The 21,009-nt window shown below is 46.6% G+C and overlaps 1 protein-coding gene across 1 annotated transcript in view; it reads right to left on the bottom strand.

Moving 5' to 3' along the window:
* LOC117660265 (protein-arginine deiminase type-3-like) overlaps positions 1–21,009 on the bottom strand; it is a 34,187-nt gene that overhangs the window by 4,983 nt on the left and 8,195 nt on the right. Inside the window, exons 5-17 of the mRNA XM_087879086.1 lie at positions 19,547–19,619; positions 19,200–19,261; positions 18,632–18,749; positions 18,160–18,285; positions 17,556–17,734; positions 16,984–17,087; positions 16,748–16,859; positions 8,832–8,939; positions 8,120–8,280; positions 7,102–7,234; positions 4,876–4,993; positions 4,357–4,451; positions 842–1,003 (exon numbers count right to left, since the gene is read on the bottom strand). Of these exons, the coding sequence (XP_087735212.1) occupies positions 842–1,003; positions 4,357–4,451; positions 4,876–4,993; positions 7,102–7,234; positions 8,120–8,280; positions 8,832–8,939; positions 16,748–16,859; positions 16,984–17,087; positions 17,556–17,734; positions 18,160–18,285; positions 18,632–18,749; positions 19,200–19,261; positions 19,547–19,619 (1,551 nt within the window). The remainder of the gene's footprint in view (positions 1–841; positions 1,004–4,356; positions 4,452–4,875; positions 4,994–7,101; positions 7,235–8,119; positions 8,281–8,831; positions 8,940–16,747; positions 16,860–16,983; positions 17,088–17,555; positions 17,735–18,159; positions 18,286–18,631; positions 18,750–19,199; positions 19,262–19,546; positions 19,620–21,009) is intronic.

The raw sequence follows: 21,009 nt of genomic DNA, 5'->3' as shown, positions 1-21,009 counted from the left end.
CTGCAGGAGGGACATAACCATTGGTCTAATAGGTTAGATTGCAATCAGTTCTCATGATTTTTGTACCCTAGTGAAATTCAGCGGCAAGGAGACCGATATGTTTTAACTGTCCACTTCTCCATCTACTTTTAAAGTCAAGACGGTTATGTCCTTAACAAGGGACAACTAATTAAGCTTTGATTTGCCATCTGTATCCCAGCACCTTCAGTGGGATTGTATGGCTTCACGTTAGAGCTTGTTCAGAAAAAAATGAACACAAGACACAGCACGGGATTCACCCAATATTTTGACCCAAAGAAACCTCTTAGTGCCGGGGGGATCCAACCTCTGGGCCACGTGGCCTCCTCTGAATTGGACCGCTCAAGTGGCTGGCTGGCTGGAGCGCACATGTGCGTATATGCAAAACTTGCACAAGTGATGGGCCAGTAGACGCATGCATGCACGCCAGCTTGCCACTCACGCAAGTAGAGTTGCACGTGTGTGTGCCAGCCCACCCCTTGCTCAAGGGTTGCATGTGTGCTGGCCCACCACTCAACATAGCCCAGTTCCCCTCTTCCCCCCCCCCCCACAGCCAGGCCAGCAAGCCACAAAGGGTTGGCTGTCTTTAAGAGCTTCTTGTGATGTGTGAATCCAAGCAACACATCAAAAGTGCATTTTGCATTTTCTGTCCTTCACACCACCCTTGCCAGGAGAAGGGTTGGCAACCTGGAGGTCAAATCTGGTCCTCGGTGAGATGCCCTCTGCTTCTCCAAAGGACAACCAAAGTTGGATTAAGCTGAACCTTTGCTAGATCACTTCTTGGCTGGTTCTTCTCGAAACACATTTGGGACGGGAGTCTTACCATGTCTGGGAAATAAGCCTTAGCGGAAGCCCTGACCATTTGGGAACTGGAATTCTCAGGCACCTCCTGAGAAGAGTAAAAAAGCTGAGGTATCTCAATAATGTCTTCCTCTGTCAGGCCCAGCTCCTCCTTAAGGGTTTTTCTGTTCCCATCAATATACTTCTGAAAAGGGAAGAAAGAGAAGCTTTAGTGAAAAGGAAGGAGTAGGGAGAGGCCATACTTAATGTTTCAGTGCCCACAAAGTTGAGTTCAGTGAAACCATAACTTCAATGCAGATAGTCCTCTACTTACAATCACGATCGAGCCCAAAATGTATGCGGCTAAGTGAGAAATTTGTTAAATGAGTTTTGCCCCATTTTATGATTTTTCTTGCCACATTTATTAAGGGAATCACTGCGGTTAAGTTAGTCATGCGGTGGTTAAGTGGCTCCCATTGACTTTTCTTACTCTGAAGGTCGCAAAAGGGGATCATACGACTGAGGCACAGTACCCGTCCTAAAATGTGAGTCAGTTGTCAAGCCTCTGAATGTAAATCACATGAGCATGGGGATACTTCAAAAGTCATAAATGTGAAAAAATGCCTCTTTTTTTCAGTGCTGTTTTAACTTCAGACTGTCATTAAGCAAATTTGTAAGTCAAGGACTATCTATAATCCCTGGAAGCTTTAGAATTTGATTGGAAAGGTGGGGGTCCATCTTCATATATAACCTTCGCTTTAATGTTTTACTGACTAGATAGGGCCATCTGGGATTCACTTTTTGAGGTGTGTCTTTTTCCATCTTGCAGTATTCAGATGTGTTTGTGATTATTTATTTATTTATTTGAATTTGTCAAAAACGAGAACAAGAACAAGAATAAAAATACAATGACAGGGGCGATAGGCACGTTCCCTCTACTGACCGCTTAAGTATGAAGTAAGGTCCATGGAAGTCAATTTGTGACTGAAACTCTGAAAATTTGTAGCTGAGACAACTGGATCAGGTAGGGCAGGGGTCAGCAACCTGCGGCTCTGGAGCCGCATGTGGCTCTTTCACCTCTCTGCTGTGGCTCCCTGACACTCAAATATGCATCACAACCGCCAATGTGCGACACCTGCCGGCATGTGATTTATTGAGCTTTTCAACTCCCAGTAGGCCAACCATGGATAAATCCAAGAAAAGAAAAGTTTCAGAAGAAAACAGAACATTTAATTCGACTACATATGCTAGTTTTGTGGCCACTCAGGAAATAGTCAGGCACGGGAAAGGTTTTGTGGCTCCCGGTGTTTTCTTTTCTGTGGGAAATGGGTCCAAATGACTCTTTGAGTGTTTAAAGTTGCAGACCCCTGAGGTAGGGCATTCCAGACTTTGACAACAAATCATATTTTTTACAGTCAAGTTGAGAACAATTTACATTTGAGTTTAAAGCAGTTGTTAAGACGTGTATTATTGCAATTAAAAGAGAAGTAGTCATTTACAGGTAAAACATTACTACGTATAATTTTGTATGCAATACCTAGGTCTGACCACAAGTGGCGCAGTTCTAAATTATCCAAACCGAGAATTTTAAGCCTAGTAGCATAAGGAATTCTATTATTATTATTCTATATGCCCAACTCAACAGTAGGGTGCCTGATTGGGTAGCCTAGTAGAGGACTTCACAAACCACACACATCTATTTTCCCTCTTGTTTATCTATAGGGAGAGGAGATGAGCGGAGAATATTTTTTTATTGGCCAAGTGTGATTGGACACCCAAAGAATTTGTCTTCGGTGCATAAGATCTCAGTGTGCATAAAAGATATATGTGATAAATCATGATCATAGTCATAAATATATTCATCATGAATCAAGATACTTAGTGATAATGATAATGATAGGATACTAAATAAGCGATAATCATACTAAATAAGCAATCAAAATCATACTAGGAAACTAAATAATATAAATTGTAAAGATACAAGCAACAAGGTTATAGTCATAAGCAGAAAAAGAGATCGGTAATAGGAAGGATGAGAAGAATAATAGTAATACAGTCTTAGTAAATAGTTTGACAGTGTTGTGGGAATTAGTTGTTTAGCAGAGTGATGGCATGCGGGAATGTTCACAAGAAGATCCATGGCCTTTCCATCTCTTGCTAGGCCAGGGTCGAAATATTTCTTAGATTATCTTTCTTTAGATTATTCTTTGGACCATTTTTCTCTACCTAAATCCTCCCTTAAGAATTCAAAACCGTGTGAAAACCTATACTATAATTTGATAAGAATAAGCATCGAGGTTCTCTACTGCAACCATGCGACTTGTAAACATGGGAAATCTTCCCCTCTGATGAGGCCACCTTGAAGATGGTGTACCATGCTCCTCACCCCATATTTCCAGGTGGACTTTGATTATTACAACAGGTTCAGAGGAGGGAGACAATGATATAGTAGGGGTTGAGGACAGGCTGAAGGAACTTGGGATGTTCAGCCTGGGGAAAAGATGGAGGAGAGAGACACTGAACCTCAGGTACATAAAGGAGAGCTGGAGAGTAGATGAAGAAGCTTAGATGAGAAGCAAAACACTTTCAAGGAAAAAGAGAGTCCAGTTCAGAGGTGGGTTTCAGCAGGTTCTGACCAGTTCGGGAGAACCGGTAGCGGAAATTTTGAGTAGTTCGGAGAACCGGTAAATACCACCTATGACTGGCCCTGCCCCATCTATTCTCTGCCTCCCTAGTCCCAGCTGATGGGGAGGAAATGGGGATTTTGCAGTATCCTTCCCCTGGAGTGGGGAGGGAATGGGGATTTTACAGTATCCTTCCCCTGCCACACCCACAGAACCAGTAGTAAAAATTTTTGAAACCTATCACTGTTCGTTGCCTTTTGAAAAAGCCCCTTTGGGACAATCTATTGGTATATTGCAATTCTGAGCTCTTTCAGGGAGCTTCATTGAAGTTCTAACTCAATGGAGACCCTTTTTTGCTACCAGAGGAATTACAGAACAAGATGATCTACTTCCCATGTCCAGGACACAAAAACTTGAGATGCGGTTTCTTAAATTTGAGATTAAATATAAAGACTTTTTTTCCCAATGTAAGGTCTGTGGAACCATTTCTGGTGCTTTTTTTAAAAAGAAGCTGGACAGCCCCTTCTCGTAAATGGTTGGATTGGCAAGATAAGGTTGGACTGCTATAGTTAACCCTTGTCTCTGCATCCATCATATTTTCTATCACTGTCTCTTGCTAGATATCTGGAAATTTGGGGTCATCCAGGTCATGGTTGTCCCAAAGGTGCTTTTTTTTCCCCAAGAGGCAACTGGGCTCTCTGGTTTTCCTTTGAAGACGTTTCCCTTCTCCCCCAAGAAGCTTCTTTAGAGCTGAAGAAGCTTCTTGGGGGAGAAGGGAAACGTCTTCAAAAGAAAAACCAGAGAGCCCAGTTGCCTCTTGAAAAAGCACCTTTGTCTCTTACTAGCATCTGAACAAAACAATGAATAATCCCCTAGTCCTCTTCGTTGGATCACTCGGTCTCCAGATTTAATAGCAGAATAGATGGGCTCTTACCTGGCACTTATCATTGTACTGCCGGAACAAACCGTCAGCAATAATTTCTGATATGGAGCAGAGCTTCCGCTCTTTCTGATCCTGGAATTTAAATCCTGTTCAGAAAAAAAAGGAAAATGATTTTGTTTTTGGTGCGCGTGTGTCTTTTAATCTCCAGGTGGAGGTCCAGTGCTTGGTGAGAAGGACTATTGCAACTATTCTATAATAAAAAGCCATTTATTTTAGTATCTTAGAGCAAAATTCTCCAACATGTCTGGCCTTGCGGGGAGTGGGGGGGGGATGGTTCTATGTGCCGGTAAATGCATGCACAGAATTGGAGACCCCTGGTTTAGAGCCTCACTTGTTCCCATTGGGGAGAAAGACCATCTTGGAAGAGAGAAAACACAATCCCTTTTAAAACGCAACCCAGCCCAAGGATTGACTTCATCCTTTTCATAAAATGGGGCCTGTTTGCAATATTTTTTTCCCTGTTACCTTTCATTTCAGTTCTGATCTCCTGCAGAGGAGATGATGAATTACCTTCAGGCATTTTGGCTTTCTGACCTTCACGCATTTTGGCTTTCCCGTGTCCTTCCTTTTCCTTCTCTTCCAGCAGTTTGAAGCAGGCTCTCGGGCTGGCCAGCAGCAGACGGAAACCCTGGAACGAGGGAGTAAGGCAGATAGGGCAGAGAGAAGACTAGGAGCCTAAAAATTAGAATTTAGCAGCACAGAAACGTCTCCTATCCTATCCCCTTCTCTCTCTCAGCCTTGCCCCACAGAAGCCTCCCCTATCTTATCCCCTTCTCTCCCTCAGCCTTGCCCCACAGAAGCCTCCCCTATCTTATCCCCTTCTCTCCCTCAGCCTTGCCCCACAGAAGCCTCCCCTATCTTATCCCCTTCTCTCCCTCAGCCTTGCCCCACAGAAGCCTCCCCTATCTTCTCCCCTTCTCTCCCTCAGCCTTGCCCCACAGAAGCCTCCCCTATCTTATCCCCTTCTCTCCCTCAGCCTTGCCCCACAGAAGCCTCCCCTATCTTATCCCTTTCTCTCCCTCAGCCTTGCCCCACAGAAGCCTCCCCTATCTTCTCCCCTTCTCTCCCTCAGCCTTGCCCCACAGAAGCCTCCCCTATCTTCTCCCCTTCTCTCCCTCAGCCTTGCCCCACAGAAGCCTCCCCTATCTTCTCCCCTTCTCTCCCTCAGCCTTGCCCCACAGAAGCCTCCCCTATCTTCTCCCTTTCTCTCCCTCAGCCTTGCCCCACAGAAGCCTCCCCTATCTTCTCCCTTTCTCTCCCTCAGCCTTGCCCCACAGAAACCTCCCCTATCTTATCCCCTTCTCTCCCTCAGCCTTGCCCCACAGAAGCCTCCCCTATCTTCTCCCCTTCTCTCCCTCAGCCTTGCCCCACAGAAGCCTCCCCTATCTTATCCCCTTCTCTCCCTCAGCCTTGCCCCACAGAAGCCTCCCCTATCTTATCCCCTTCTCTCCCTCAGCCTTGCCCCACAGAAGCCTCCCCTATCTTATCCCCTTCTCTCCCTCAGCCTTGCCCCACAGAAGCCTCCCCTATCTTCTCCCCTTCTCTCCCTCAGCCTTGCCCCACAGAAGCCTCCCCTATCTTCTCCCTTTCTCTCCCTCAGCCTTGCCCCACAGAAGCCTCCCCTATCTTCTCCCTTTCTCTCCCTCAGCCTTGCCCCACAGAAGCCTCCCCTATCTTATCCCCTTCTCTCCCTCAGCCTTGCCCCACAGAAGCCTCCCCTATCTTATCCCCTTCTCTCCCTCAGCCTTGCCCCACAGAAGCCTCCCCTATCTTCTCCCTTTCTCTCCCTCAGCCTTGCCCCACAGAAGCCTCCCCTATCTTATCCCTTTCTCTCCCTCAGCCTTGCCCCACAGAAGCCTCCCCTATCTTATCCCTTTCTCTCCCTCAGCCTTGCCCCACAGAAGCCTCCCCTATCTTATCCCTTTCTCTCCCTCAGCCTTGCCCCACAGAAGCCTCCCCTATCTTATCCCCTTCTCTCCCTCAGCCTTGCCCCACAGAAGCCTCCCCTATCTTCTCCCCTTCTCTCCCTCAGCCTTGCCCCACAGAAGCCTCCCCTATCTTATCCCTTTCTCTCCCTCAGCATTGCCCCACAGAAGCCTCCCCTATCTTATCCCTTTCTCTCCCTCAGCCTTGCCCCACAGAAGCCTCCCCTATCTTCTCCCCTTCTCTCCCTCAGCATTGCCCCACAGAAGCCACCCCTATCCTCTCCCCTTCTCTCCCTCAGCCTTGCCCCACAGAAACGTCTCCTATCCTATCCCCTTCTCTCCCTCAGGCTTTCTAGCCTCTTCTCTCCATGAGGCTTGCCCCACAGAAGCCTGTCCTATGCTATCCCATCCTCTCCAGAGTTATTTTCAAGTTGGGAGGTGTAGTAGAACGTCTAACTAATTAGCATCAGAGCATGTTATAATAATATAGGAAATACTAATGCTCTGATGATCATTTTGAAAAATCCTTTCTTAGCACCTAGAAGCCAAGAGGAAACATACGTGGCAAATTTCAAGTTTGTAGGCTTTACGGTTCTGGAGATTTTGTGATTAATGCGTGAGTGGTACGTAACCAAGGTTTTTTGTAGCTCCAGCTCAGTAGAATCACATCCACTCGATTCTGGGCTTTTTTCTTTTCTAACAGCTAGCAAGCTCTTATTTAGGTCTCCCACCTAGCAGTAAGCTACAAAAAACCTTGGTTACTGGTCACTTAAAGCTCTTTCAAGTTTGAAAGAAGAGCATGGATCCATACCTTCTGGTCTGGAGCAGGTACGAAGCTGAGGAATTCATCTACGTGTCCCACATAGAGCCAATCTGAGTAGAGTTCAATGGGAGATTGTACAACTTGGCCGTAGAGGAAGTCCTTGACCAGTTTGGACATTGGGCTATTCCAAAAAAAAAAGGGGGGGTCTGAATTCTCATGATGTATTAAACCACGTTTGTTAATGCAAAATTGATTGATTCACACCACCCTAAGTCATAACAGTATGCATTATAAGATAAGCCACCGTGATAAATGTGCCTTACATTGAATTGACCCGAAACCTAACCGGTCAGGTGATGTTTTTAGCTTCTTACGAGACAGGGCAGCTTTTGATTAAGGTTGGCATCCAAACAAGAGACTCTTTCCCTTTTATTTAATCCCTCTTCAACCAATTTACAACCTTTGAAAAAAATACAATATTTTTAAAAATCTCCATAGCCTTTTTAAAAATCTTCACTCTGCTCGCTTTCTGGAAGCTTTTTCTTGAGTTGGTTCCTGGGGAGAGTCTTGCTAGAACAATCAAACTTCCTGTGCACATCCCTACTGGCATTCGCGGTGAAGGTTGAATGTCATTAACTTGGAGAAATGTTCAATTCTGTGTTGATGCTAGGACAAACTTCTCCAGAACTTCCATATGGGAAGAGGAACCCCTAGAGCAGGAATGTCAAACTCAGGCCCAGGAGCCGGATGTTTTAGATCTGGCCCGTGGGGCTGCCCTAAAAACAGCAAAGGACCGGCCCGCAATGCCTCTGCCAGTGAAAATTTATTATTTATTTTATTTACGTAATTTATATGGAGCTCGGGAGCCTGTTTTCTCTGGCTGAGAGCTCGGACCACCACAAACACCCCTGAAACGAGTGAAGCCAAGTTAGCCACACCCCCGAGGTCAAACACAACCCTGATGCAGCCCTCAATGAAATGGAGTTTGACACCTACCCTAGAGAATCTTTTGAGTTTAAACCACAGGTACGTGGGAATGTTCTTACGGTCTCCTGTCATCACTTACCTGTACCTAGGAAGAGTGGCCCCTATTAGGATACGCCCAAGGGGATATTCCTTGAATTTGACATTCACCGGAGGGCTGACTTCAAGATTCCCAAATCCGTCCAGGCTAGAACCAAGCTCCTTGGAGGATAGTTCCCGTTTTACATACCCAAAATCTGGACCCTTGGGGGGAAGAACAAACAGCAGTGTCAAACACACCTTATTCAATCTTCTTTTTATCCATGCTGTATTTGTGAGATTGAGTTAGATAAATGCATATAAACCTTGCTCCAGTCCAGTGGTGAAATCCAATTTTTTTTACTACCGGTTCTGTGGGCGTGGCTTGGTGGGCATGGTGTGGCTTGATGGGCGTGCCTTGGGCATAGCAGGGGAAGGATACTGCAAAATCTCCATTCCCTCCCCACTCCAGGGGAAGGATATTGCAAAATCTCCATTCCCACCCCACGCTGGGGCCAGCCAGAAGTGGTATTTGCCGGTTCTCCGAACTGCTCAAAATTTCCGCTACTGGTTATCCAGAACCTGTCAGAACCTGCTGGATTTCACCCCTGTTCCACTCCTTCTGACCTATCAATCTCATCTTTGATGAAGGGAACATCAGTACGGCAACCAAGAATTCTGATTTTTTTTTTTTTTTATGAATAAGGGTTGAGTATAAAATGCAGAACTGTGATTTTTCAACAGCCAAGATAAAAGCGGGGGGGGGGGGCACTTACCAAAACCTCCTTAAAGGGGAAATCTTTGAGCCCTCTGTCCCTTGGGGAGTCAAAGACAACTGGAAATGTTTTGTGGGGAGCCTGGATGTACCCAAACTCCATCTCATCCTAAATTGACAGAAGAGTTGAAATAAAATTAAAAAGGTGTCTCCTGTTTATAGATGATAGAAACTTATGTTTGGATTTCAATCTGTTGAAATGCAAGGCAAAGTGATCCAGATTTGTCTATTAAAGTTACTTTTTTTAAAAAAAATGTTTTAGACATAGTTTTGAGGGGTCCTTGGTGCTCTCTGAGCTGGCTTGTTTTCCTGCAGACGTTTCATTACCCAGACTAGGTAACATCATCAGTGCTAGTATGGAGTGCTGTTTGCTGTCAGTTTATATTCTGGTGACCTGCCTGCCTGTGTGGGTGGGGGCAGTCTTAAGTTCTTCGGTTGAGCTGTTCACTCGTGGCTCTTTGGCAGTTTCTTGATTGGGGTATTGCTTACCAACAATCTGGTAAGCAATATCCAAATTGAGAAACTACCAAAGAGCTGTCAGTAAACAGCCCAACCAAAGAATCTCTTAAGACTGCCCCCACTCACACAGATAGGCAAGACACCAGGATATAAACTGACAGCCAACAGCACTCCTTACTAGCACTGATTTATTTATTTATTTTATTTTATTGAATTTCTATACCGCCCTACTCCCGAAGGACTCAGGGCAGTGAACAGCCATGAAATAAAACACATACATATACAGGAATTATATCAAAAGGCGGCAAAAATAATTTGGATAAAGGAGTGGATCAAATTACAAGAAGGTAGAATCTTGACACTAGAAGGACACGATCTCCTTGAAGGATGGCACGCTTACCTCTGGGACATAAAGGATAGGAAGAAAACTCATTTCTATAAACATAAAATTAGAGAGACATTGATTCGTACGTGGCTGGAAATTAGACAGAAGATATATACCAAGGTTCCTAGCTGGTTGTCGATTATGGATGCTCTAGTGGCCCCAAATAGAAGAGGGAACTATAAAATGGGCACATATAAGGAGATCTTGGATGAAGAAGGGAAGCTCAAACCCTTGGAAGTACTGAGGGACCAGGGGTTTATTCTGGATTGGTGGAAATATCTTCAGATTAAGTCTAGATTTCAAGAAGATAGAGATAAATGTGGTATTGAAATGAAATATGGATATTTTGACAAAATTATTTGGGGACCAGATAAGAAAATGCTATCGAAAATCTATAACTTTATATTAGATGAGGATAGAGCCGAGAAGATAGCTAAAAATCAGCTAAGCATTTGGGAGAAAAATTTAGGATATGGCCTTAATTTCAATGACTGGGAGATAGCTTGGAACAGAAATCTCAAAATAACGAAATCGGTAACATTCAGGGAAAATCACTACAAAATGTTGCATAGGTGGTACCTAGCCCCGGACAGGCTGGCCAAAATATTTCCAAATTCCTCTGCTTTATGTTGGAAATGTGGAAAGACGGTCGGCACCTTTTACCATCTGTGGTGGACTTGCCCTGAGACCAAAAAGTTTTGGTTAAAGATCCGACTCTGGCTCTCGGAAATAATGGGACAAGAGATAGCCCTGGCCTCGGAATCCTTCCTCTTAGGTATGATTGAAGATGGTCTCGACAACAATAAAACCCAACTAGCAATTCAAATTATTACTGCGGCTAGATTAGCCTTTGCGAAACTCTGGAAATCCAACTCTACCCCCTCTGAAGAAACATTAATAAATAAAATTCTAGAGTGCGCAGAGATGGCTAAATTGACGAGTGAGCTAAAAAATGAAGAGAACTTTAAGTACTACGAAGTATGGGGAATTTGGTATAACTGGTTAAAGAATAGGATAAAAATATGATAATAGGCTACGATTTGTTAGACACCCGAAATGGACTTAATTGTATAGAAATGTAGAGAATTGTATAGAACTGTATATTGTATAGCTAAGGATGGAATTCATTTAATGTTTGATCTATGAAATGTGTAAACATTGCACCTCGGATCAAGATTGTGATTGTACATTGTCTTTTTAAAAATTGGAAAATTCAATAAAGTATTATAAAAAAAAACAAAAAAAAAAACACATACATATACAAAATTTAAAATCGAATAAAATTAATTAAATAAATTTGGCTGAATTGATACCCATAATTTAAAATACCCATATTTTAAAATACAGTAAAAATTTAAAATTTACACTTAAAAGGGAGAAGATTTAGGCGAGGCCAGCTTGATGAAATAACAGAGTCTTCAGCTCGCGGCGGAAGGTGCGCAGATCCGGAATCCTCCGTATCTCTGGGGGGAGCTCATTCCAGATCGTCGGTGCCCCCACAGAGAAGGCTCTTCCCCTAGGGGCCGACAGCCGACATTGTTTGGCCGACGGCACCTGGAGGAGCCCCTCTCTGTGGGAGCGTACTGGTCGGTGGGAGGCTATTGATGGTAGTAGGCGGTCCCGTAAGTAACCAGGTCCTAAGCCATGGAGCGCTTTAAAGGTGGTAACCAGAACCTTGAAGCGCACCCGGAAGACCACCGGGAGCCAGTGCAGCTCGCGCAGGAGAGGTGTTACATGGGAGCTCCACGCTGCTCCCATAACCACCCGCGCGGCCGCACTCTGCGCCAGTTGGAACTTCCGGGTGCACCTCAAGGGGAGCCCCATGTAGAGAGCATTACAATAGTCCAGACGAGAGGTGACGAGGGCATGAGTGACTGTGCGTAACGAGTCCCGATCTAGAAAGGGACGCAACTGGCGAATCAGGCGAACCTGATGAAAAATCCTCCCGGTCACGGCCGTCAAGTGCTCTTCTAAAGACAGCCATGAATCCAGGAGGACGCTAAAGTTATGAGCCCTTTCCGTGGGGGCCAATGATTCGCCCCCAATAGCCAGCGATGGCACCAGCTGACTATATCGGGACGTCGGAAACCACAGCCACTCGGTCTTGGATGGGTTGAGCCTGAGCCCGTTTCTCCCCATCCAGATCTGTACGGCCTCCAGGCACTGGGACATCACTTCAAGGGCATCGTTGGGGTGGTCCGGGGTGGAGATGTACAGCTGGGTGTCGTCAGCGTACAGATGGTACTTCACCCCGAAACCACGGATGATCTCGCCCAGCGGCTTTACATAAATGTTGAACAAAAGGGGCGAGAGAACCGATCCCTGCGGCACCCCACATATAAGGGGCCTCGGGGTCGATCTCTGCCCCCCTGTCAACACAGACTGCGACCGGTCAGAGAGAAAGGAGGAGAACCACCGTAAAACAGTGCCTCCCACCCCCAACCCTTCCAGCCGGTGCAGCATGATACCATGGTCGATGGTATCAAAAGCCGCTGAGAGGTCTAACAGGACCAGGACAGAGGAACAACCCCTGTCCCGAGCCCTCCAGAGATCATCAACCAACGCGACCAATGCCGTTTCCGTGCTGTACTCAGGCCTGAAGCCCGACTGGAATGGATCTAGATACGACGCTTCATCCAGGTACTGGGGAAGCTGTCGCGCAACCACACTCTCAACAACCTTCACAACGAAGCAAAGGTTGGAGACTGGACGATAATTAGCCAATACTGCCGGGTCCAGGGAAGGCTTCTTGAGGAGGGGCCTTACCACCGCCTCTTTCAGGGCAGCGGGGAAGACACCCTCACCCAACGAAGCATTTATAATCCCCTGGAGCCAGCCTCGCGTCACCTCCCGGGAAGCCAGCACTAACCAGGAGGGACACGGGTCCAACAAACATGTGGTCGCGTTCAATCTACCCAGAATCCTGTCTACGTCATCTGGGGTCACAGGATCAAACTCATCCCAGATAACAGTCTCAAGACCTGCCTCCGTCACCCTCGCTGGATCTATCCAGTCAGAGTCCAGACCTGCCCGAATCTGAGTGATTTTGTCATGCAGATACTGAACAAAATCCTCGGTTCTTCCCTCCAAGGGGTCCTCCCGCGCTTCCTGGTGGAGCAGGGAGCAGGTCACCCTAAACAGGGCGGCCGGGCGATTATCTGATGACGCAATAAGAGCAGTAAAATGGGTACATTTTGCTGCTTTTATCGCCACTAGGTAACTCCTAATATGAGATCTTACCAGTGTTCGGTCAGATTCAGAAAGACTAGCCCTCCAACAGCTCTCTAGGCGTCTTTTCCAGCGCTTCATCTCCCTCAGCTCCTCGGTAAACCAAGGAGCCAGGCGAGATCGGCGCCGCAAAGGCACGACTCGGTCCAGGGCTGCAGCAGCTGCCCTATCCCAGGCGGCCACTAGGTCCCCAGACGAGGCGTGAACCAGAACCTCCGGGATTGGCCCAAGCTCCATCTGGAACCTATCAGGTTCCATTAGGCTCCTGGGGCGGTACCATCTTATCAGCTCCGCCTCCCTGCAGCGGGGTGCCGCGGTTCGAAGGTCAAGGCGAAGGAGCGAGTGATCTGACCATGACAAGGGCTTGATGACTATGTCCCCTATCTCGAGATCACTCAACCACTGTCCAGAGACAAAAACCAAGTCCAGTGTGTTTCCCCCAGTGTGCGTAGGGCCATGAATTAGTTGGGTCAGATCCATGGCCGTCATGGAAGCCATGAACTCCCGAGCCACCTCAGACGCCTCACCCATGGATGGCAGGTTGAAATCCCCCATGACCATAAGTCTGGGGGTATCAACCGCCACCGCGGCAATAATGTTGAGTAGCCCGGGCAGGGCTGCCGCCACGTGGCAGGGAGCCAGGTACGTGATCAGCAAACCCATCTGAACCCCGTGGCCCCACTTCACAAGGAGGGACTCACAACCAGCTGTCTGAGGTACAGTGGTCTCCCTCGGCCTAAGGCCTTCTCTAATAATAACCGCTACTCCCCCACCCCTCCCCTGTGACCTTGGCTGATGGAATGCGTGGAAACCTGGTGGGCACATTTCTACCAGAGGGACCCCTCCCTCTGGGCCCAACCAGGTCTCCGTAATACCCGCCAGGTCCGCTCCCCCCTCGTAAACAAGATCACAGATGAGGGGGGCTTTATTTACTACGGACCTGGCGTTACACAGCATCAGGCGAAGGCCCGGGCCCTGAAGGTCTGTACTACCTGGAGAATGGGTGGAGCCTTGGGGGCCGGAGCACCCTACCGCTTGAAGACAGTGGGTGCGTGCTCCCTTAACATGATATGGCCCCCTGCTCCCGCCATATCTACCTCTCCCACACACAGTACCGATGGTAAAAACACAGTCTGGACCAGCTCGACCCCCTCCGGATCCCCCCCCCCGCCAAACGTCCTGGCCAAGCCCGTCTCTCCCCCTAGTGGGTTATCCCCGAAACCCACAACCCTAATTCCAATCCCACCCCCCTCCCCCCTCCCCGAACCCCTTAAAAGTTTAGACAAGGACAATTTAAAAAAACCCCGCAGCCCCCTCTTTGCGGCATGCCACCTCTCGGGGCTCCAAAGCCCGTCATCGAGGTAGGCCCTCGATAGAATGGAGGGCCAAGCCTGCGAGAGGGGGGAATCTCGCAGACCAAGAAGCTCCGCTGCTGAGTACATTGATCATAATGGGTGACACGACCATATCCTGAGGGTGTATATAAAGGACCGAGGAGAAGACAAAGGAATGGGGGATCTCAGAGACATATTCGCAGGACCAAGTCCCCTGTCCCCTCACAACAGAGGACATAGTCCAAAGCCAAGACGACCACAGTTCCAAGGGGGAAATAGATCCAACCACCCTCTCACGGTGGTTAGGTCAGCTGGACAGCCCCCTCTTGTGGTGAGGTGGTAGCAATGAACCGATGCATATAGACAGCGTCCGGGGGTCAGGTCCAAAAATCGCCCTCTCACGGCGGTTTGTCCGATGGTAAAGACCGATGGTAAAGTCCCCTCGCTGGTAAAGTGCATATATGTAGAAAGCCTCCCGGTTCAGCCCCCAGGGGCTCCGACACCTGGCCACCCTCTCACGGTGGTCAGGCAAATGTCTAGCCCCCTCAGCCGACGGGATGCAGCCATGTACCAGTCTCCCATTCAGGTGGAAATAGCCCTCTCCAGAGTCAGGGGGGTTCAGAATAGTAATAGAACATAGCGCCAATGACTCCCACAGGCTGACAGTTGGTCCAGGTGGGCCCAGTCCTAAAGGGGGAGAGAGAAATGGGAGGAGAGAGAAATGGGGCAGAAATGGGGCAGTTATCTCGAGCCCCCGCCCCCCCCACAACCACAAATTGAGGCCTCCCAAAGCCCAGAAGGTCACTCCGGGTCTTTTCCGCCCAACCGTGGTTGCAGGTCTCCCAGTCCTGTTGGTTTGTTGCCCCCCAACTCCTATTCCAAGGGGGGGGTCCCCAGCGCCGTCTGACCGCCAGCTAGCCTCCACAGCAACCGCCATCACCGCCGCCACCGCGCCATCGTCGCCAGCCCCCGAAAGAGCCTGGCGACGTCCCAAAGATCTTCAGGGGGTGCCTGACACATCTTGCAGCCCTTCGGGCAACCCCCCAGGGCTTAAAAACTTGCCGCGTGGCGGGCGCCCCCGGCACAACGCCGCTCCAATTAATTGATGGCCTCCGGCTGTGAAGAAACGCTGCCAACGCTGCCGACGCCCAGCTGATCAGCCTGACGCTCCTCGCATCGCCCCTTCCTCTCTGCTCAGTCACGGAGGGAAAGAAAACCCTCTCCGTGCTGGCCAGGAGCTCCCCTGACTGGTCCTGGGGTCGAAAATCTTCAGAACGACCCCCAAAGGACCCAAAGGGTAGGTCGGCGCCCCATCCTCAGATCGCGATCCCAGCGGGCGCCGCCATCTTGGACATGCGCATGATACATGATGGTATTACCTAGTTGGGTATGAAACGTCTGCAAGAAAACAAGGAAGCTCAGAGAGCACCAAGGGCCCCACAGTCCTCCACCTCCTCTCTGCATAGTCCACTCCCTTCTAGCACTGATGAAGTTAACTAGTTGGGTAATGAAACACCTGCAAGAAAGCAACCAAACTCAGAAAGCACCAAGGACCCTATGTTGTGACTCCGACCCCCGAACCCATTTTATCAGAGGGAGAAGACTTTGAAAGTGAAGGAGAGGAGTTGGCAAGGCCTCCCTCTCCAGGACCCTCCTCTCTGGCAATGCCTCAGGTGTCTTCCGAAGGAGAAGAGATAGGCCCGGAGCCAGGCATCTCTGAGCAGCCGCAGTTAGACAGCGACAGAGATAAGTCTTGGCTGGATCCCCGACAGCGTTGGAAAGACAAGTGCATGCAGCAGAGAAGGAGGCGTGCCAGAGATTAAGCTGAGTCACTGGATAAAAGGGGATAAAAGGGGGTGTGGTGGCCATTCAGGCTTTGTGACGGACAAAACTGAACAGCTAGCAAGTCATACTGTGTTTCTGGAACTTCGTTATATGCCTTCCTTGGATTTATTATGGATGACTTGACAATTCTTTGGCTTTGTGAATTTATTTTGGTTTATCTGACGGAGGAGGAAAACCTCCCTTTGTGAGTAAAGTTTTTGGCAAGCAGCTACTGGGTTGCTGCCAATTCTGTTATCAAAGGAAATTATTGTCTGCAGGTTTATTTTAATTCTTGGTCGACTGCTGGTGTGCGTGTGTGAGACGGGGACAGAACACCCTATAGTTCTCCTCCTCTTCCTCTCTGCACATCCCAAACCTCCTAGCATTGATTATGTTACCTAGTTAGGGTCATGAAAACATCTGCAAGAAAACAAGGAAGCTCAGGGAGCACCAAGGAGCCCTCATGTCAATCCTGAGCTACAAATATTCTTTATAGGCATAGATTTTATTGCAACAGTGTGAAAGTAATTGGGAACTGTGAATATGGATAAGAATTTCAGTTAAACCTTTGATGTTACCACACCAATGGATGCACTACGAGGAAGAGATGACATGTAGCATTGATTAAAAATATCTCTAATTATTTCTGGAAATGTGTAGGATAAGAACCACTGGTTTGTGACCTACCTGGATCCATTTGTCACCTCGATTTTTCTCTTTCGGACAGATAATACATTTGCATCCAGCTTTTGTGGCAAGCTTCCTTATATGTTCCACAAAATCCTTATTGTAATCAACACTGTACATTCAGAAGAATAGATGGAGGTGTTAGAAGACAGAAATAGAGAAGAGAGAAGGGCTTAAGTTTTGATGGTAAGTCTACAGAAAGCTTCATACATGTATGTTGGTCCATGACTCCTTACCTGCAGATGTAAACAGAAACTGGCTGCAAGGTGTTTGGGGTCATAATCCATGGAGCAACCCGGAAGACCAAAGTATCCGTGAAAATGGAAGTTTCTGGGACCCCCTGAAGCAGGAAAATACAGGATATGAGGACCAAGAAATATATTGAATTCCAGAAAGATGCCTCTAAACATTTAAAAGTTACAAGATTTAGGAGTACAGAGCTAAGGTTGAAGTAAAAAAACAGAGAGGTACACCTTCTCTTTAGTTCAGGACAGGAAGAGGGGTGAGAAAGAAGCTCAAGATAATACCATCTTGATCCTCTTTACTAAAGGAAATGTAAATTTAAGATTTCAAGATTCTGTTCATCGTACTTTCTACAGTAATAAAATAGAATTCCTATAGTTTTTTTGGGTCTGTTTCCTGATCTGCCTTCCCTTGAATAGCTGATAAATGAAAAAGAAGTGAAGAAGGTCCTAGAGAGAGGTCCTATGATGAAGATTGGAAAAGCATTCCAGATGCTTTCTCAGTTTCCCTGTCAAAGGTGCTTCTTTCCCACTCTTCCCCATGTTCTCTTTGATGTTCTCCATACCTTCTTGGCGGGCTCCAGGAGTGAAGCGTGGAAAGTGACAAGCCCTGAAAAGTCAATGTCTGGAAATTTCAGCCCTTCCACATAGAAAATGCTCTCCACTTGACCAAGGTTCCGTTTCACATGGTAGGAGATTTTTTCGGATCCTAGAACATGTTTGTAATATCTCTGCTCCTTCTTGTCTGTGAATCAAAACCCAATCCTGTTTTATTCATTTCTTTGTTTCTTGAAAGCAAAGATACATACGTTCATCCAGATCTGGAAGTTTGAGGCAATCTGCGTAATTAAACCCAAGCGCATTAACCCTTTGAGATCCAAAGGAACTTGTGGTTGGTTATCATTGGTGACCAGAGAGCTGGTCAAACTTTTGATCTGTCGTAACAAAATTATGGACTTCCTCTTTGGTGTAGGACAAGGAAGATAGGTATCGACTTGATCCTCTCGAAAATGCTCTCTTGTTTTCTCTAGGTGAGGAGCATAAAAAGGAAGACTGGGCACCATAGTTACTTAAAAGAATCTACAATAAGCGTTCTCCTTTGGGTCTTGGCTTCATCCGCCCTCGGCCTCAGTCTTGAAGCCCAACGGCCTGCTGGCCTTCAACACTTACCTTGAGCGTAGAAGACTCCCACTTTGTCACAATCAGCTTTCGAGATGTGGAGAGTCAGCTGGTAGTTTGCAAAAACTTCATTAGGTCCCTGAGTTGTCAGGATCATACGGGACATGTCCTGGAGGTCTAAAAGGAGAACCAATTCAATTCCAATTGAGCCAGAAACTCTTGACTTCTGGCCTCACGCTTTCATTAACCACAATCAGGTTTTAGTTCGGTTGATGAGCTCAGACATTCAAGTGACCACAGCATGACTATTTACGATAACTTTGGGATATTATAAGGATCCTCAAGCACCCATTCTGTGAGCAGCATAAATGCAACCGGTCATAAATTGAGGTCTATCTGTACTTCAGCACCATGTCCTTCCATTACAACACTGCTATTACAGATTGTGGATGTTGCAATCCACACCTCTTCAAGCTTTAAAGGATGAGAAAAACTACGCTTAACAATGAGTGCTGCTGCCTACCTTGCTTGGACGTCAGCTTGGTGTCCTTGTTGTCTTCCTCTTTGGCTTTAGGATTGTCTCGGTCGCAGTTCACCAAGAGAATGGCGCCTTTTCCATCTGGACCCCACGTCCACTGATCCTGCAAGGATGGGAAGCCATGTCAGGGTGGACATCAGCAAAAATGGGGTCCCTCTTTGGCTCTGCCTCCCCTCAGCCAGGATTTGTTCCTCTTCCTCTTTGTGGAGGCTATGAAAAATGACCACCTTCTTCTCCAGAAGCTGCCAGAAGAGCAATCTGGGGTCTCGGGAGCCCTTGTGAAAAGCAGCATCTGCTTTCCAAGTCATCCAGCGACCATTTTATTTATTATGTATTTATTCATTACATTTAGATGATTGTAATTAGCCGAGTGAGTTCATTACAACACCACCCCAGCCAGGTGTGCCCCAGATGTGTTCGCAAATCCCATCCTCCCCTACCAGCAGGAGAAACGGCCCACAAAGCCATCAGCTCCCCAACCTCTTTGCATTACATTACAAATATTTTCATCCCCGTCATTCTACCCCAACCAAAAATCTTATCTTAATTTAACCTTTTGCTTCCCTCCTCTGGTCACCATTCCTGAACGGTTTATATCAGCATCCAGGGACATTTCTGCACCAGGAAAACAAAGAGGGGGGTTTAAAACAAAGAAATTTTTAAATTATTCCCACCCAAAGCCTCTGCTTGCACCCCAGTCTCATTTTTTCTGCAAGAAAAGTATATTTTAGGCCATGTTGATTAGTTGTCTGCTTTTTCTTTTTTCCCTGTTCGATCCCACTCTGATCAGGGCAGGATTCACTGATCCAGATTTGCTGAGTTATAGCCCCCTCTCCCCCCAACCCCGGCAATTCATCCTTTGGGCCATGCCACGCCTCTGCTGCATCCTTGCCAGCTTACCTATGCAGGTAATATGCAGAATCGCTTTGGCGATGGGGATCTTGTCGTTACACTCATAGTACGAAACTCTGATCTGCAATATACCATCAAACAGTAAATTTAAGTCAATGGATATTGGGGGTGGCACCCCTTAAAATTCTCCCTCTTTAACACACCCCTGTTTTCAACTTTATAATCTATCATGGTTCCTGTGCCCAAAGGAACATTGAATTGGGAAATTTCTAATTTGCTTCGTGGTGGATAAATAGCAATAACATTTAGACTTATATACCGCTTCACGGTGCTTTACAGCCCTCTCTAAGCAGTTTACAGAGTCAGCCTATTGCCCCACAACAATCTGGGTCCTCATTTTACCGACCTCGGAAGGATGGAAGGCTGAGTCTACCTTGAGCTGGTCAGGATCGAACTGCTGGCAATTGACAGTCAAAAGAATTAGCCTGCAAAACTTCATTCTAACCACTGCACCACTAATAAACCTTACCTTGCATAAATGATTTTTTTTTCTTTTTCTTTTGGTCTCCCTATCTAAAATTCTCCACTGGTTTCCACTGCCAGGTTTAAGCACATTGTCAATATCTGAACTTCATAAACCAGGCTTATTGGAGCTTATGATGATGAATAACAGAGTTGGAAGGGACCTTGGAGGTCTTCTAGTCCAACCAGCCAATCCTCTTGCTCAAGACCCTATATCATTTCAGACAAATGGTTGTCCGATCTCTTATTAAAAATCTCCAGTGTTGGAGCATTCACAACTTCTGCAGCCAAGTCATTCCGTTGGTTTATTTATGGTAATTTTGTTCAGGAAATCCATTTGTAGGTCTAAAAGAAAGCCTACACAAGAAATATTGGGCATAACTTAGAATTGGAGGACTGGGAAAAAGTGTGGGAAAATAACTATATTATAACAAAATCAGTGGTTTATAAAGAGAATCAATAAATGTGGTATAGATGGTATCTGGCCCCTTCGAGACTAGCAAAAATGTATTCAAATTTAAGTCCAACCTGTTGGAAGTGCAAACAGGCACAGGGTACTTTCTTCCACATCTGGTGGCTTTGCCCAAAAATTAGGAAGTATTGGGAAAAAGTAAGAATTTGGCTAATAGAAATAACATCGGAAAAAATAGAACTCAAACCAGAGATTTTTCTACTAGGGATGATTAAAGAAAACTATAGGAAAGAAATAAAGTATTTAATATTATACATAGTCACTGCAGCCAGATTGGCGCTCGCCCAATATTGAAAAACTGATCAACTTCCAACAGACCAATTGATAATCCAAAAAATCTATAATTGTGTGGAAATGGATAAACTAACATTTGAAATGAAGGACAAGGTAGACTCAAAATGTTATATAGCATGGAATAGGGGGGTATGATTGGATAATTCGTAGAAATGAGAGTAAATGTAAAATTTTGTACGATAATAATAATTATTGATAATAATAACAAATATGCACTGTTAAT

The sequence above is a fragment of the Pantherophis guttatus genome, chromosome 15 (assembly GCF_059756535.1).
Source record: "Pantherophis guttatus breed Tessera chromosome 15, ASM5975653v1, whole genome shotgun sequence".
Taxonomy (NCBI): Eukaryota; Metazoa; Chordata; class Lepidosauria; order Squamata; family Colubridae; genus Pantherophis; species Pantherophis guttatus.
Note: the sequence above shows the minus strand (reverse complement) of the source record. Positions and strands in the feature narration are given on the sequence as shown.